At 39.0% G+C, this 16,518-nt stretch overlaps 1 protein-coding gene across 1 annotated transcript in view; it reads left to right on the top strand.

Annotated features, from left to right (window-relative positions):
• The window catches only part of ZNF804B (zinc finger protein 804B), a 237,384-nt gene extending 224,061 nt beyond the window's left edge, over window positions 1-13,323 (top strand). The window contains exons 3-4 of the mRNA XM_063412658.1: window positions 5,813-5,943; window positions 8,526-13,323. Of these exons, the coding sequence (XP_063268728.1) occupies window positions 5,813-5,943; window positions 8,526-12,207 (3,813 nt within the window). The 3' untranslated portion in view covers window positions 12,208-13,323. The remainder of the gene's footprint in view (window positions 1-5,812; window positions 5,944-8,525) is intronic.
• The last annotated feature ends 3,195 nt before the right edge of the window (window positions 13,324-16,518 follow it).

Raw genomic sequence — 16,518 nt, 5'->3', positions numbered from 1 at the left:
TTCATTTTTTTGGCTGACATTCCTGCTCTCCCTATTATTCTTCTCATCCTCTGCAAAGATCAGCTCCAGCTGCACCTTGGCCCTCCTGACTGATCCTTACACAACTGAGCAGCATGGCTGTACTCTTCCCAGGATACCTGTCCCTGCTTTCACTACCTCTCCATTTCCTTCTCGCCCCCCCATTTGACCAGCAGGTCTTGATTCAGCCATGCCATTCTCCTTCCCTCTTACACCACAGGATTGGTGTAACCTCCTCAGAGATGTGCCAGCTTGGTTCTGCTCCCTTGTCCCAGAGGGCAGTTTCTCAGGTGGGCCTGTGGACTAAGCCCTTGATTCCTCCCACCACGTCGCAGTGATGGCAATTAGCTCCCAACTTTCTAGCAGAGCAGTGGGATCCAGCTCCTCCAGCCCATGCTGTGTGCATTGGTTCAAAGGCACCCTAGCTGGGAGGTCAGCCGTGTCTCCTTTATAAAGGAACACCCTGTGAAAATTAAGATAGACACCTTTAATAACATCTGTACACAACGAAAACAAAGAGGCACTTTTACATTTCACTTTAACCCTCATGTTTTAGACAGTTGCTTTTAAAACAGGTGATTAGGTCCCTAAAGTGCTTATTTCTTTCCAGTGATTGTGAAGAAAGGCATCTGGAGTTGATCAAAAGAATAGAAATCCAGGTAAACATTTACTTGCACAGGGAAGAATAGAAATCAGGATCATAGGTCTGGACAGAAAGCAAACTCAGTACTGCAAATGCAGCCAGCAGTGAGTATTCTTCAGGTGCTCATGGGTCAGTGCAAAGCAAGTACTGGCCCAAATAAAGCAACAACTTTAAAAAGAAAACTCCCCAGACATTAAGAATGGGAAGAAATTGCTAAATTACAAATATTTGACCACTGTTATTTGATGTCTAGCAAAAGTAGGTATTGAAGATGCAGCTCATTTGAATCTCCTGGTGATTCATAAGAGGCAAAGCATAGATTCAGCAGTTTTGGACTGAGTCTTAGACAGAAGAGCCAATGGGACTCAGACCAGTCCTACAAGTAAATCTTTCCATGACAATGAACATTATTTTGTAGTCTTCTCACAGTCTCTGTGAGTGGTTATAAAAAAGGGGATGATTTAGATATGAAAATGTCCACACACACGAGTACAAAAATCTTAGAAAGAATAGAACATGAGTCTAAAAATGCACTATAACTGCATGACAACTGTATTTGTAGCAGGTGAAGGACAGAACACAAGGAAGGTATTAAATAAATTATATTTTATTGCACATGCCTGTATTTGGATGCCCAGTTAAGTACCTAATTACATGAAAAATGCAATTGCTGTATAAAGCGATGTTAATTTTCAAGCATGCCTGCTGAGCTTGGGGTTGTCATTCAGATACCTGCTCAATTGCATGCTCTTGTACCCCACCTGCAGAAAATATCTGTGCTCGTCAGAAGCCTGGCACAGGTTATTAGTGAAGAAAACCAGGGCTTTGCAGGTTCAGCAGGCAGTCCCATGATCTATCCAATACAGCTGACAAATTTCATTATGACTCCTAACTAGGACTTTGGCAGTGCAGCTTTGTTTTGTTTTGCTGAGGGGATGTGCAGGGAGAGCTCTTTCTCTCCTCAGACTGTAGCGCTTTTGATTTCTTGGATTTCATCTCCACTTGATGAGTTCTCTGCTATGCTTACCTACATTTCTTTTCCTTTACTTCCCTGACACACACTGCATGCCATTAGAGAGCAAAAAATACTGCTGGAACTCCTTTTCTTAGTGTTGGTCCATTTGCTTTTTTGATTATCATCCTAACTGTCAAAGAAATGAAATGGCACTGCTTTTCAGTACTGTGCTCCATAGTTCTTGGCTTCACACTGTTCTTTGTTTCCTTGACAGGTAGAAACTGTTTCTGTTTTTCCTCATGAATGCTTTATGTGTGAGCTGAACAGTTCACGATGACAGCTTAAACATAGCAAGCCGCCCTAAGGGGCATTTCATAAATGTGTTTCTTTGCCCTTTCTTCATATTGGACATGTTAATAAGGCTCAATACTTCCCATGTTTTTTTCTGTGGAGAATAGGATCTTCACAGCTTAAATATCTCTACACTCATGTAAATACTGCCTAGGTGACAGAACATTTGGATTTGTTCTGGGAAGATTCTCTGAGTTCTTTTTTTCAGCTTTGGCTTTAATATATTATTTTAAAGCTTCTTTCTTGAACCAAAAGTAACATTGTCTTACCTATTCATCCATTTGACTGTCAATTGCAAATAATGAGGTTGAGGGAATGGAGTGCTGTGTGACTGGCCTGGCAAGGGACAAATGGATAGTGAGAGAGGGCACATAAAGAGACAGGTAAGAGCTAAAGATATGGTGAGACAACCATTTCTTTCCAAGAGGCTGAAGCCTAAGAGCTTTAAAGAGGACTTTGCAGCTGTCCTGTTTCAGTGTCTAGTTCAATGAAGTACTGGATGTTTGGGTGATAAAAACTTTACAGAGAAACATACAGATTTGACAGACTGTAGATAGTTCTGATGAAATGGTTAAACTTTATCAGGCTCTAGGCAGCATGATGATTCTTGCTGGTTGGTGGTGCACCAGTTCCTTGAGCAACTTCCTGGCTTTCTCTTCCTCATCCAACAGGGAGTGTCTGTGCAAAACCACTGGGGTTACTGAGAGCCAGAGACCCATCTTAAGCTCCCTGAGCAGATGATTTGTGCACAGACCAGCTCTCCCTGTCTCCAGATCAGTGCTCAAAGGCATGTGTCTTGGGGTCCAAAAGACTGAGAACAAACAAAAAACTTCTGCTCTTAGTCTCTCAGCACTTATTTTTCTCTCACAGATGTTATCTGACTTTTAAAAAATCCCATATTTGAAGGACAGCTGATGTGACAGTGGTGAGAGATGCTCACTACAACTTTCCAGCACTCTTCACAGAAAGAAATCACAGTCTTTGTATGGCCTGTTTCCATCAAGTGTTTTTCTATGCCTCTCTGTCATATTATGTCATTGCCACTTACTGGATTCTTTCATCTTAGCTGGACAAAAAAAAAAGCTGTCATCTCCTTAGATGGTGTTTTCAACCATTTGCTTTGTTCTAATCTAGTGACAAAAGCTAGACGTCTCTCCAGAAAGCAGTTCTCTCATGCATTGATAATTTTTTGACCTCTACAAATTGAGGACTCTTTGCCCCCAGCCCTGTTTCTCAGAAGCAGGTGCATGTTGGCTACTGTACAGCTCTGTGCCATAACTAGACTGCTCCCCATACCTGAGATGCAAAAAGCAGAATTTGCTTTTACAATGCTTGTTCAGCCTTCAATTTATCCTACTGATGCATATTGATCTTTTGGCCCTGCTGTACTGAAACCACAGCATGAGATGATGGCAGTGATTGGAGTGTTGGTCTTTAGATGCTGGTGGACATTCAGGTAGGTATAGATGCTGAAATATGAGCAGCAGTTTAAAAATGACTGTGATGTCTAAACCTTTCTTCAAATCTGCTTTGCAAAAAACACTCCATGGAAAATTTAGCATTTCCTGGTGTTGATACAGTAGTTCCAAATTACACAGATGGCCGCAGCCACCTCTGGACCAAGGGGCCAGCAACTGCAGCAGTTTAGTTTAGGTTCTGGTCCTCAAAGCTTCCAGTCTGGGCATCTGGATGAATACACCAGAGCTCCCTCCCAGCTTGTAAACATTTTTCCTCAAACACTGGAGAAGTGGGGAAGGAGGAGGGCATTTCTGCCATGGAGTATGGAAGCATGGCTCTGAACTGGGGAGTTGTAAGGTTAGATGTGATTTGCTGACTCCTAGAGATCACAGTGTTTTTGCAGAGGATGCTGTTGACACTTTCTAGTTTATGTTTTCTCCTTCCTTTTCCTTATGTTATCGGCAGTGCAAAATTAGGCAATAAAAAAATGTAATAAACGCAAAGAATTTTGCTCTCTCCAACAGCAATTACCTGATTTATAGATGTGTGAGGAGATTAAAAAAATGTGAAAATAACTATAAACGAGTTTCCTGATCAATTATTCCAGACAGTAGTTCCTTCTTTGAGAAAGTAATACAGCCTTAGAAAGGTACAAAACCAACAGATAAGTCCCCACACATCTGTGTACGCATGTGCAAATAGAGAACTATAAAATATATTACACATAGGAGCTCAGAGTTATTCCAGTATGTGCCTGTGGATTACATTTCAATAGAATCACAGAATCACAGAATCATTTGGTTGGAAGAGACCTCCAGGATCATCAAATCCAATCCAACCCTAATCTCAACTAAACCATGGCACCAAGTGCCACACCCAGTCTTTCCTTAAACACATCCAGAAATGGTGAATCCACCACCTCTGCGAGTAGACCATTCTGATACTTTATTACCCTTTCTGTAAAAGACTTTTTGCTAATATCCAGCCTACATTTCACTTGGTGCAGCTTGAGACTGTGTCCTCTCGTTCTGTCAGCTGCTGCCTGGAGAAAGGGACCAACTCCCACCTGACCACAGCCACCTTTCAGGAAGTTCTAGAGAGTGATAAGGTTCCCTCTGAGTCTCCTTTTCTCCAGGCCAAACACCCCCAGCTCCCTCAGCTGTTCCTCACAGGGTTTGTGCTCCAACCCCTCACCAGCCTTGTTGCCCCCTCTGGATGCACTCAAGCATCTCAACGTCCTTCCCAAACTGAGGGGCCAGAGCTGGACACAGCACTCAATGTCCTTCCTAAACTGAGGGGCCAGAGCTGGACACAGCACTCAATGTCCTTCCCAAACTGAGGGGACACAGCTGGACACAGCACTCAATGTCCTTCTTAAGCTGAGGGCCCAGAGCTGGACACAGCACTCAATGTCCTTCCTAAACTGAGGGGCAGAGCTGGACACAGCACTCAATGTCCTTCCTAAACTGAGGGGACACAGCTGGACACAGCACTGGAGGTGTGGCCTACCAGTGCCACGCACAGGGGAAGAATGACCTCTCTGCTCCTGCTGGCCACAATATTCCTGACACAGGCCACATGCCCTTGGCCTTCTTGGCCACCAAGGCACACTGCTGGCTCATGTCCAGCTGCTGTCACCAACACCTCCGGGTCATTCTCTTTCTGGGCACTGTCCAGCCACACCATGCCTGGTCTATAATGTTGCAGTGGGTTCTTGTGGCCAAAGTGCAGGACTCGGCACTTGGACTTATTAAATTCCATCCCATTGGACTCTGCCCATCCATCCAACAATTCCAGGTCTCTCTGCAGAGCTCTCCTACCTTCCAACAGATCCACACACGCTCCCAGCTTAGTATCATCTGCAAATTTACTAATGAAAGACTCAATACCCTCATCCATGACATCAGTAAAGATATTGAACAGAACTGGCCCCAGCATAGAGCCCTGAGGGACACTACTGCTGCCTGGCTGCCAGCTGGGTGCAGCACCCTTCACCACCACTCTCTGGGCCCAGCCATCCAGCCAGTTCCTAACCTCCTTCCTGGGTTAGGAACACAATGAATTAAATAGGAAAATCTTGACCTCATTAAATGGATTCTAGTTCTGTGTCTGTATTTGTACACAATAGAACATTTGTGTATTTATAAGAAACCAAAAAAGTTATCATTCATATGTAGGCATTTATCAGATAAATAGCAGAGGGCAAATCATGTTGTTTTGTTAATAAAAATAACATTTTCAATCTCTTCTCACTATTATAGTATTTTAAGTATACTTTTACTCTCCATTTACATACTAACTTCATGAAAAATGAATAAATTGAGTGAAAGGAACTATATCTGCTGTGTACATCTCTAATCCCTACTGTTTATATTCTTTTCACACAGAGATTGAAAGATTTAAAACAGAGGGAATTTGCTCGAAATGTGGCTTCAAAGTCATGGAAAGACGAGAAGAAACAGGAAAAAGCACTCAAGAGACTCCACCAGCTTGCAGAGTTACGGAAGCAGTCAGAATGGCAAGTTTTTAAAAGTCAAATGAGGTTTTATTCCCTCTTTTCCCCCTTTCCAGAAGAAATTATAATATTTTTACTCCTACACAATGCAATGTACGGAGATTGTGTGTACTGTAACCTGTTTTCAGCTGTCTTCAACTCCAAATGATCCTGCTCTGCAAACCATACACTGAAAACCTCTGATTTAATTATATGCTGTTTGAAAGTTTGTCATTTTCTCTCCTGTATATATTCTCATGTCTTCTAGATGGAATGTTTTGAAGACACTTTTACAGTATCACCATTTTACCTTATCCAAACTGATCTGAAGAGATTAGTATGACTGTCTTTACATTTGATCGTAAGTTAATAGGCGAGGATAAACCCTTTGTGAATAATTTTTACTACTTTTAGAGTACTGGGATTATTCTTCAGTTTCTCTGTAGGACAATTTGAACGAAAAACAAGTAATTAACTGAATTAACTGAATTAAGTTGGTATAACACTGTTAGCTCTATTAATTAATATCAAGATAGAGGACAAAGATTGCAGTAGTAAACCTTTTAATTTAAGAAATCTTTGTTTAATGACACTGAATGCTTCAGTAGAATAGATTGCCATCAGACCAATTGCTTGTATTAATCTATGACCACAATGAATTAATCAGATAAATAAACTGGCATTGTTTTAAATTCATCTGAAGAGTACTGTACCCTGGAAATAATTGCATTCAGAGTTTATTACAAACTCATTTTGGCCTATGTAATTGCTTTTGAGCAATTGGCTGACATATAACAGTTTAGTGCTAATACATCACTTTTATGATTATGACTCCATTTTCATACAAATCTGCTGAAACAAATGTAACTGCCTGTGGGAAGCTTCCTTTATGCCCATGCACTTGAAGATGCAGCCTCAGATAGACCAATAATGTTGGTGATAATTGGAAAGCCAAAACCAATCTGGGAGGGAAAGAGAAGGTTTGCTTTTAGAAAGAACCAGGAGTCCATAATATTTTGCATAGAGTGTGGAAAGAAAGAGCTTGCTATTCCTCCCTGTAATCACGAATAGGCTCAGGGAAGGATGAGTGCCAGGATTTTGGAGGAGGGGTAGCATTCCCAATTGTTCAGGAAAGACAGAATGTTAGCCATTGTAAGCAGAAGTCTACACACATACAATTGTTACCATTCCTGAGCATGGATGACATTCTCAAGTTCTCTCAAATTCAAACACAGTTCCTTACAACAAGCTAATCCAAGCTGACAACAAAATTATTCTCAATCTTCCGCACAGAAAAATTTTGTTTTGCTATTCTAAGAAGACTTCAAAAAAGATTTCTTTATATGCCTTCTCCAAGAGATAATTTGTTCTTAACATACAAATAGGGTTTAATTTGTATCTTCTGATGCTGAATTTCTGGCAAATGCAAATATATTCTCTGAAATGCTCACATATTCTCATATTATGAGTTGACCCTACTCCAGGGAGTCTTTCTGTCTTTCCCCTTGTTGAAGATTAATGTATTTTTATAGCATTTATAAAACATGATTGCCAATTATAGACAGCTTATATGCAGATAGATCCAACTGTTTTAATTTATTTACATTTAATTAAAATGTTTTATATTTTTAATCAAACTCTTTATTTAATCTGTTTCCAGGTTTTTTTTCTTGTTAGTGTACTGTAGTAACGCATTGATAGTAACTGTAGTTCATTAGTCTAATGAAAAGTGTGTTTAAAATATATCTTGGAAAAACACTTTTATGGTGGCTATATATGTCACATCTTTAGCACAAAATGGCAACAGTCATTTCAGTCTCAGTTAATTACCTGTTTCAAGAAATCAGTGGTTTGCCATTTTTTTTAAGGCCCTAGATTAGGTGACTTTTTTTATTTTAATTACAAGAAAACTAAATCACATTTAAAATTTGAGAAATTTTGAAAAGAGGAATAATTTAATTAATGGAAGCAAAACATAGAAAATGTAGCAAAGTAAGTCAAATCATGGTTGATAATGAGACCAGTGAAGTTGTGATTTTTTTTCCCATCAATGTTTTGCTGATAGTTTTAGTATGAATGCCTCTTTGAATGTTTTGCAAAGTCTTTTATTTTGGAATAAAGATAAAATAAGAATCTACTCTTATAAAGGTAAAAAAACCACATTCTTCCCTAAGCAAGCAGAAAGTTTCTCTTCCTCTTCTAGAGTTTGATTTTGCAGATGCTTCAAGTGGAAGCAAATCTTTTTGATCATGGTACAATTTTCTTTGCAGAGGTCTTTCAGAAAATGAAGACTTACCACAGATTAGGTTCCCCTAAATATAAATTTGGTGTGAAAACAATATTTGTACTGCTTGTACATGGGCATAACTGAAAAAGAACATTCATGTGCTGACATTAAAATGTGTAATTTTCTATGTGTAAAAACTGTCTTGCCCATATAAAAGCCCAAGATGGTAAACTGCACATTTATGCTGTTGAAACTTAGCTTTACCTTTTAAAAAATTGAGTGACACCCTCCTTCACCAGACAGACAATGTCAAATGCAAGCTCTGTCATAATTTGGTTACTTAATACAGCTTTGTTTTTCTTTATTTTTTACCTTAAAGCATCACTGGGAGTGGACCATTGCTTAAAGCCCCCCGATTAGTCCTGGAAAAGCAGCAATCACCAGATGGTATTTTCCTGTACAAGGGCAGCAAGTTCACAGCAAGTTCTCAAAGAACCATCACAAGTGAAGGACAAGGTTTCTCCAAAAGCATACTAGAGAAACAGCAACTTATAATAAGTAGGCACCATCCCCCAGCTGAAAGACACCATGCACTTGGAAATCACATCCCACAAATGTTCCCAGGTAGCAAGAATACCTCTCAAAGGGCAGGAGTGTCTTTTTCCTTCTCTAAAAAAGTCCCTTTGAAGCTTGAGTCCTCAGCATCAGTCTTCAGCGAGAATTCTGAAGAAGGAAATGATTGTAGTGAGTCCCTCAGCCATAAAAAAAAGCAAACTATTGAAGGCTGTCATTCTGTCACACTTTTGGAGGAACAGCTGAAAGCAAGTTTGGATAAAGAGTCACCTGTTACACAAGACCAAATGGGTTTGGATAACAATGCATCAAGTCATGTAGCTGCAAAGCCTAAAATGCTAAAGGAAAATGATAAAAGTATTGATAGGGAATCAGAAGAAAAATTCAGAGCTAATCCTTCATTTTCTAAAGTCAAAATAACGCTTTCAAATTTGAATTTTTCTGCTTCAATGAGAGAAACAGAGCAAGAGAGCAAACTGAATGACCCTGAACAATTCTCAGAAACTCCCATTTCATCTTCATGCCAAGCTAGCAATTTTTGTACAGAGCTGAACACCTACAAGCACAGCAATGCCCACCTGCCTGACCAGTTATCTGAGCTGCTACGACAGCCAGCACCTGAGCTGACCTGTCCAAGCAACATTAATGACAGTCCTGGAGCGATACAAAGAGAAAGATCTTTGGAGATTACAAAAACCTCAGATGGAAATATGGAAACACTTGCAAAGGAGACCATGGTTAAAGAAGTCAAGCCCCAGGCATTGCCCTTCCTCCATGTAGTGAGCAAAGATGGCACCACTGCTCTGCAGTGGCCCACAGAATTACTTTTGTTTACAAAAACTGAGCCCTGTATTTCATATGGCTGTAATCCATTGTATTTTGACTTCAGAGTCTCTTTAAATCACAGGGAGGGTAAACAGCATGAAAAAAACAAACTAAGCCGTAAACAGCTCTCTAAAAATAAGACTGCAGACGAATACGAACCCTCAGGTTTAATAAAACACAAGCAAATGTCAAACGAACAAGATAATCACTTGTTGAAACCAAAGAAGATGAAAGGTTCCCTAAACCCTAGAAAGGCCAAGCAAAAAGCTGAGTCTGACACAGGGAAAGAAATTAATGAAAATGGTCAAAAAAGCATTGCAGATTATTTGAATGAAAATATACCCAAAGTGCCTGCTTACCTTGATGTCTCACAAAAGGATTATGTGACAGAAAAATGTCTTTATACAACAACACTGAAAAGACCTAAAAAGCATCATTTCTATGGCTGTGAAAGAAAAACTAAGAACATTAGAAACGAAAGCATTTCCTTTTCTGCTTTGATGTCTAGGATTAAAAAATCTAAATCTGCAAAATGTCATTTAATTGATTCTGAAGAAAAATGTGAGAACCAAAATAACTCCAGATCCATTCAAGATGTGGTCAGCTGCAGCAGTGATACAAGTGACAGTGGAAAAGACTCTAGTGGAAGTGTCTTTAGCTGTAAATCCAGTTCAAACAGCAGGTATTCAGATAATGAAGGACGTGGAAGTTACAAAAGATGCTGGAGATTGCCGTCTCCTCAAAAGTCCTCATCAGGCAGACATTCCAGCTATTCTGACACTTCAGTTAGCAGTACGAGTAGCTATATGAGCTACATGAGTCCCACATCAAACAGTCACAGAAGAAACAATTTGCTCTGTTGTTGTAAAAGAAAAAGCAAGACAGATGGAAGGCACAAATGTAAACACAGAAAGCACAAGTGTATTTTCACTTCTGATGATACAGACGAGGATTATCTTTGTCATAGTCACAGAACTAGAAACTGTATTCAGCGTGGCACAATTAAATATGGAAGATGTTCAAGACATAAAGTTTTACAAATCAGAAACAGGTCTAAACACAGCAGATGTAGACATCAGCATTTTGGCAAAGCACATAGTAGGAGTAGAAGTCACCACAAATCCAAAAGTGGTTCTACCAGCGATTCAAGAAGCAGTGAAAGATCATCTAGCAGCAGAATATCAAGAGGCAGCAGTTCAGGATCCTTCTCAAAAGAGACTGACAACTGTGACAACAAAGCAAAAGAGGATGCTGAGAGAGGTTCTAACGCTGAACCAGGAAAAGCTGAAACTGCATATTCCAACTCTCTGAATGTGAATAGTCAGCCTAAAAACTTTGCCACTTGCTCTTCCAAAAACCTAGCAAAAGACATATGTGGAAAAAGAAAGTCAATGACAGCCAAGTTACTTTTAGAAAGAGTGCAGTCTAAGAAAGCCCAGGAACAAATGCATGATTCAGAGAGATTTTCAATCAGCAGTGGGATAGAATTAAAGGATCACTCACAAAGTCACTTTGCTCTTCAGTTTTCATCATCAGTAGATGACATCGCAACGTTACCTTTGCCAGAGAAAGTGCTAACCATAGGTAAAAATTACATGGGACACAATGAAATTAGTTCATTGGAAAACAATGTGAAGAAAAACAACTCTGAAGCATCAGAGATAACTAATGTTACACTTTCACCTGGAACTGATTATGATCATTGTGTTCTTAAAGACATAATTCAAATTGAAACCGACTATCAGAGTCCAAGCATAAAAAGGAACACAGCAATAAAGGAACAAACCAATTTCTTCATTAGTGAAGTGCAGCCCTTTATACAAAGCTGTGATCCAGTACCAAATGATTTCCCTGGTGCTTTTCCCTCCAACAGATATTCTGTTGCTAATTCAACAGAGACCAAAGAAGAACTACATGATGTAAACATGGACTTGAACCGGGCAGAAGGCAGTTCAGACTCTTTTTGTGACAATGCTATGCAGAAGTATGGTGACACACTCAATGACCTAGAAGTGTACAGTAAATCCACCTCCCCTCCTTTGACACAGCAGCCTATCACATTTACACCAGAAGAAGTAGACAAATACAGGTTGCTGCAGCTGCAAGCCCAGCACCACATGCAGAAACAACTTCTGGCAAAACATCTGAAAGTTTTGCCTGCCCCAGGACCAGCTGCCTTCTCTGCAACACCAGCAGTTCCTACCCTCCCTGTCCAGCAGCAGGCCACTGTCACCACCATCCACCACACGCTGCTGCAGCGCTTTGCTGTCTCAGCATCCGTGCACCCCCACGGCAGCCACCTGTCCCTGGCCCCCCTCCACCCCCTCTCTCAGGCACACTTTGCCCCCATATCGCTGTCCCCGCTGGCGCCAGCCCTTATTCCCACCCACCCTGCTCTGCTGACAGGACACCCGCTGCACTTGGTCTCTGCCACTCCCCTCCACCCTTCCCCGCTGGCCTTCCCCGCACTGCCACACGCTGCCTATTTCCCAGCCTTACTCACACCGCACCTGAACACAGCCACTCCTGCTGCCATACACCCAAACCACCTGGTACATCCCTTATTGCACGGACAAGAGCCACATCACTACTCTTGTTCTATCCAGACACAACACTTGCCTGCAGCAAAAGAAGTTTTCAGTGTTTCTAGCTACTTAAACTAGCCCAGATTATTTCACCATGGCTCCAACCTCAAATTTAAATAAAATAAAGCATTCAGTGTTCAATCACGTCTAAGGGGAAATCTATTGTTTTGCTGAGAGCACAATAGCAAAGATTTTGAAGTCCACAATCTGGCTGACAGCATATGAATGTTGATTTTATTCTTGTATCACTGAGGAAAAGCTACTTTAAAGCCTTTTGTGATACTATCACAAGAAAGATAGGTGACCAGTGTCATTCCACAGAATGTTTTAAAAGAATAGCTTGAAGTGAAGGCTATGACTATCAGTAGGAAAGGGACCACAGCACACAGACAAAATGGGATCAATATCAACACTGATGAGGGATTTAAAGTAGCACAGTTTAAGGTTGAGCAATCTTGACACACCTCAAAGATCTGATTTTCTGAGTTTGTATGTGAAACAGTGCCTGGTTTGGTTAAGGAGTTTTAGACTAAGCAAAAAATAAGGTATCTGGGACCAGCAAACCCTGGGGCTGTCTCCTGGCCAAAGTAAACTAGGGAGGCCCAGAGGGAGGGGTGACGAGTTAACACCAGAAAATGAGGATCACAACAACATCTTGAAGATACTTTAGTGATTTCATCCCTGCCTATGTTGCTTGGACAGTGTAAAGGGACTGCAGTCACACTATGGGTACGTAACACAACATTCCCTCAGCACAGGGAGCTCTGTGCTGGCAGAAGCAGGCTGCCTCTTCTCTCTCTGAGCCCAGCATCCAAGAAGGCTCACCAAGAAGCCAATTTCTTTGGCACTGCCTGTGTATGGCTGTGTCACAGGGGGTGTTGAGGTGAGCTGCAGCAGCCCAGAATCGCAGGCAGCCGGCGCTGGCTTTGAACCTCAGAGGTCCTTGGCCAAAACTGCAACACCTTTTTCCTACTAAACAGAGCTCTGATGTGTGGAAGAGTCTTTCCCAAAGAATGTGTAAATATTTTCCATCCCTTTCACAAACAACAGAAACAATTGGCTGGTCCTATAAAATCATGCTGATATTCATAAAGATGCAGAAGTAAAATTCTGATCAAAACCCGCTCTACAGGTTGAGGCTCAGAGAAAAACTTGTTCAAGTACTCAGCATTTAAAAGTATATTGAATCTAAACAAATATGTCAAGATTTTCGCATGGCTTCCCAAACTCTCAACAAGTAAATTGGAATTACAAATCCACAATGTTTGAATGCATGTATCCAACCTTCAGAGTATTGTGTGGTTGAAATTGTTCATAATAATTGTGTATCTGGAAATAGGTGAAGGCTTCAGCGTCTCTTTGAATGGCATAGTTTGACATTTTTTATAATGTTTCTAACTGAACACAGGATACTTAGCATGAAATTAGTTCATAATTATGGTTAGCCTGCAGGCATGTTTCCCAATAAAATTGGACCATGAAGTATCCAACAACCACTACCTGTTTGTTTGGATAAAAACATTTGAAATAATTTCAATTTATTTGCAATAAGGTAGTGCACAAAATGTATCTTTCAAAATCAATATAAAACACATTGAAAAACTTTTGGAGGCATTTTATTCCATTATATTCAGCTATCTGAAGAAGAAGAAAAATCTAATTGCAAATAAGTTGTGTTTTTAAAATACAACAGGACCAATTTTCTTAGTTTTAATCAAAATACATCAATTCATTGCAATAAAATAGAATAGTTCTAATTTCTTTCTGGAGCTTCTTCATAAACTGGTAATATGCCAAACTTTTCCAATCACTTTAAAAGTTGTGTCTGGCTGCTAGTTTTGTATTTCCAAAGAATCTTTGGATATTTGATGGTTTAGCTACTGAAAAAAAAACACCAAACAAAAAAAATTATGGAGACTATGCAGAAGCAAAACCTTTTGACATTGAAAATGGTTGGTGACACCAACACCCTCAAATATGTTTTGGTTTGATTCCCAACTCCTTTTTTTAGTCTCATTAACAAAATGGATTAATGCCATTTTGGTGTTACTTATCTGTATGTAAGTAGCATGTAAATTATATTTATTTTTGTCTTTAAATTGTAGAGTAATTCTTTAATTGAAATCATTGCTTCAGAATTAAGGAAGAAAAAATATTATTTGGGAAGAATGTAGAACTAAATATTTACAGAGTTTAACAATTCTTCCTTTCAATTTTGGCTGAAATTTTTCTCAAAATAAGATCTGAGTTTACATACAGTCTCTGTACTTCTGATACTTTATTTTCTGATACACAAACATATTTCACGTTTCATATTTACTCTGACTGAACACCTCTGAAAACTATTATTTGTTTGGATGGAGATCCCTCATTCAGTGGCCCACTTGGGAACATTTGTCATAACTCTGCAGAAACATTCTGAATTGGACATCTAAAGTAGCAGGTCAAGCTGTGCCCCAGAAGGGGCTGACTGGGCTGCGTGGCCATCACCAGCAGTCCAGGAATAAGACCAGCATAAAAGATGCACTTCCAGTCCCACAAGCTTTTAAATTTATGGGCCCAGTTTCATCTCTATTGAAGTAAACCCAGCTGTTCTCATTGTGTATAAGAGTTCCTTTGTATCCTAAGTAGATAACACCAAAAGAAAAATATAGAACTGAATGAAAGATGGGCTAATCTCATTTTTAATGTACAAATATTTTGTATTCCCACTTCTAACAGACAATGTTAATACTGTAGACATTTCTGTGGCAAGAAACCTGACCAAATCAAACTGAACCATATCCTACTACATAGATCATTTATGGAAAATAGATGTATTTGTTTCCCTTGATGTATGCACCATACAGCGGGACTCTAGAGGAAATGAAATCATGGGATTTCCATGCATCATTGTAAATACCAACATGGTAAGGCAAATAAATTGATAATGAAGATTAATTTTAATTCTTGGAACAACAGAAATTAGAATTCTGAGATGTTTTAATGGGGAGAAAAGAGAGATTAAGAAAAAGAAAGAGCACAGAAAAACAGTAATCACTAATTACCAAACACAGGCAGCGTCCAATACCATTCTTAGTGCACAGAAGGGATTTTCTTGGAGAAATGTAATAAAGGTATCAGCACATCTGAAATTATATATTTTCTCTAATTGCTGCCATATTTTTCTTTCATCAGTAATGTACTTTAAATATGTATCATTATAATTATTAAAAGCATTCTTGAGCCAAATGTATGGAGCCATGCTACAATTTTGATTTTATTTAAACAGATTTTCAGCAGTTACAGTATTCTTATGGCAGTAACATATACACACCAAGTTAATAATCCATTTTAGCTTGATTGTATATTCTTGATACATAATCCAAGGGAAGAGGTCACCCACACCTTTAAACTCCAATTAAAAAAAAATTCCTGAGTCACACCATGATAAATTTGTTGTTATTGTTGTTTGGGATTTTTTTTTTTTTTTTTTTTTTTTTTTTTTTTGTATCTGATGCACTTCTGGAATACATTCAAAATGTATATTTGTTGTGCAGATTTGCATAAAAATGCCATTTGATCAGACTGATTTTAAAAGTGTCAAGTTTATATTTAAAACTGGATAATACTCTGGCTGGTATAATATGTAAACTAGTAATTTTGTTTTGTATTCTCTGTATAAAGTGTTTTATATTATACAGTAGCTAAGTGAATTGCACTATTGTACATGCAATGCGACTTTTTTTTTAGCTTATTTAAGGAATCCCTGGGAATGTAGTTTAATGCAATAATATTTTTTTTTCAATAAAAAGGCTTACTGGTATAAAGAGTGTCAGTCATGTATTTTTAATGTAAAGCATACCAAAAGGTAGCAACCTAATAAAATGCAGAATGATGCAAACTATTCTGTATTTTAATCTCCAGAACTGAAATACATTTAATTCATTCCTGTGATTATAATCCTGAAATTTCTTAGAATGTTTCCTAAAGATTTTAGTATATGTTACAGAAGTAGGTTGTTCAAATGGAACTGAAAATAAATATTCCTTACAAAAATTATTCTATCTATGTGGTTTTTCCAAGGACTTGTAATGAATCAATATCCTCTTGAGTATTTTTATGCACTGATCGGTTTATTTAGAATTACATGTAGAACTCATCTGTCAGGTTTCGCAAATAATTGTATAGCAAGTCCTTTGGTAAAGAATCTAACGGTAGGATCTACAAATGTGTCATTTATTCACTCTTTAATCATTCTTTAAATCTTCGAACAGTCATGATAAGTGTCACCTTATCCTGTGGTTTCCCTGTTATATTGTATTTTTCCAGTTTGATTTTTGCATCCTTTTCCATCTACCTTTCATTTATATTGTTTCCTGACACAAGGTTTTGGTCATACAGGTACCC

Source organism: Prinia subflava, chromosome 1 (genome assembly GCF_021018805.1).
Source record: "Prinia subflava isolate CZ2003 ecotype Zambia chromosome 1, Cam_Psub_1.2, whole genome shotgun sequence".
NCBI lineage: Eukaryota > Metazoa > Chordata > Aves > Passeriformes > Cisticolidae > Prinia > Prinia subflava.
This window is presented reverse-complemented; position numbering and strand designations above follow the sequence as displayed.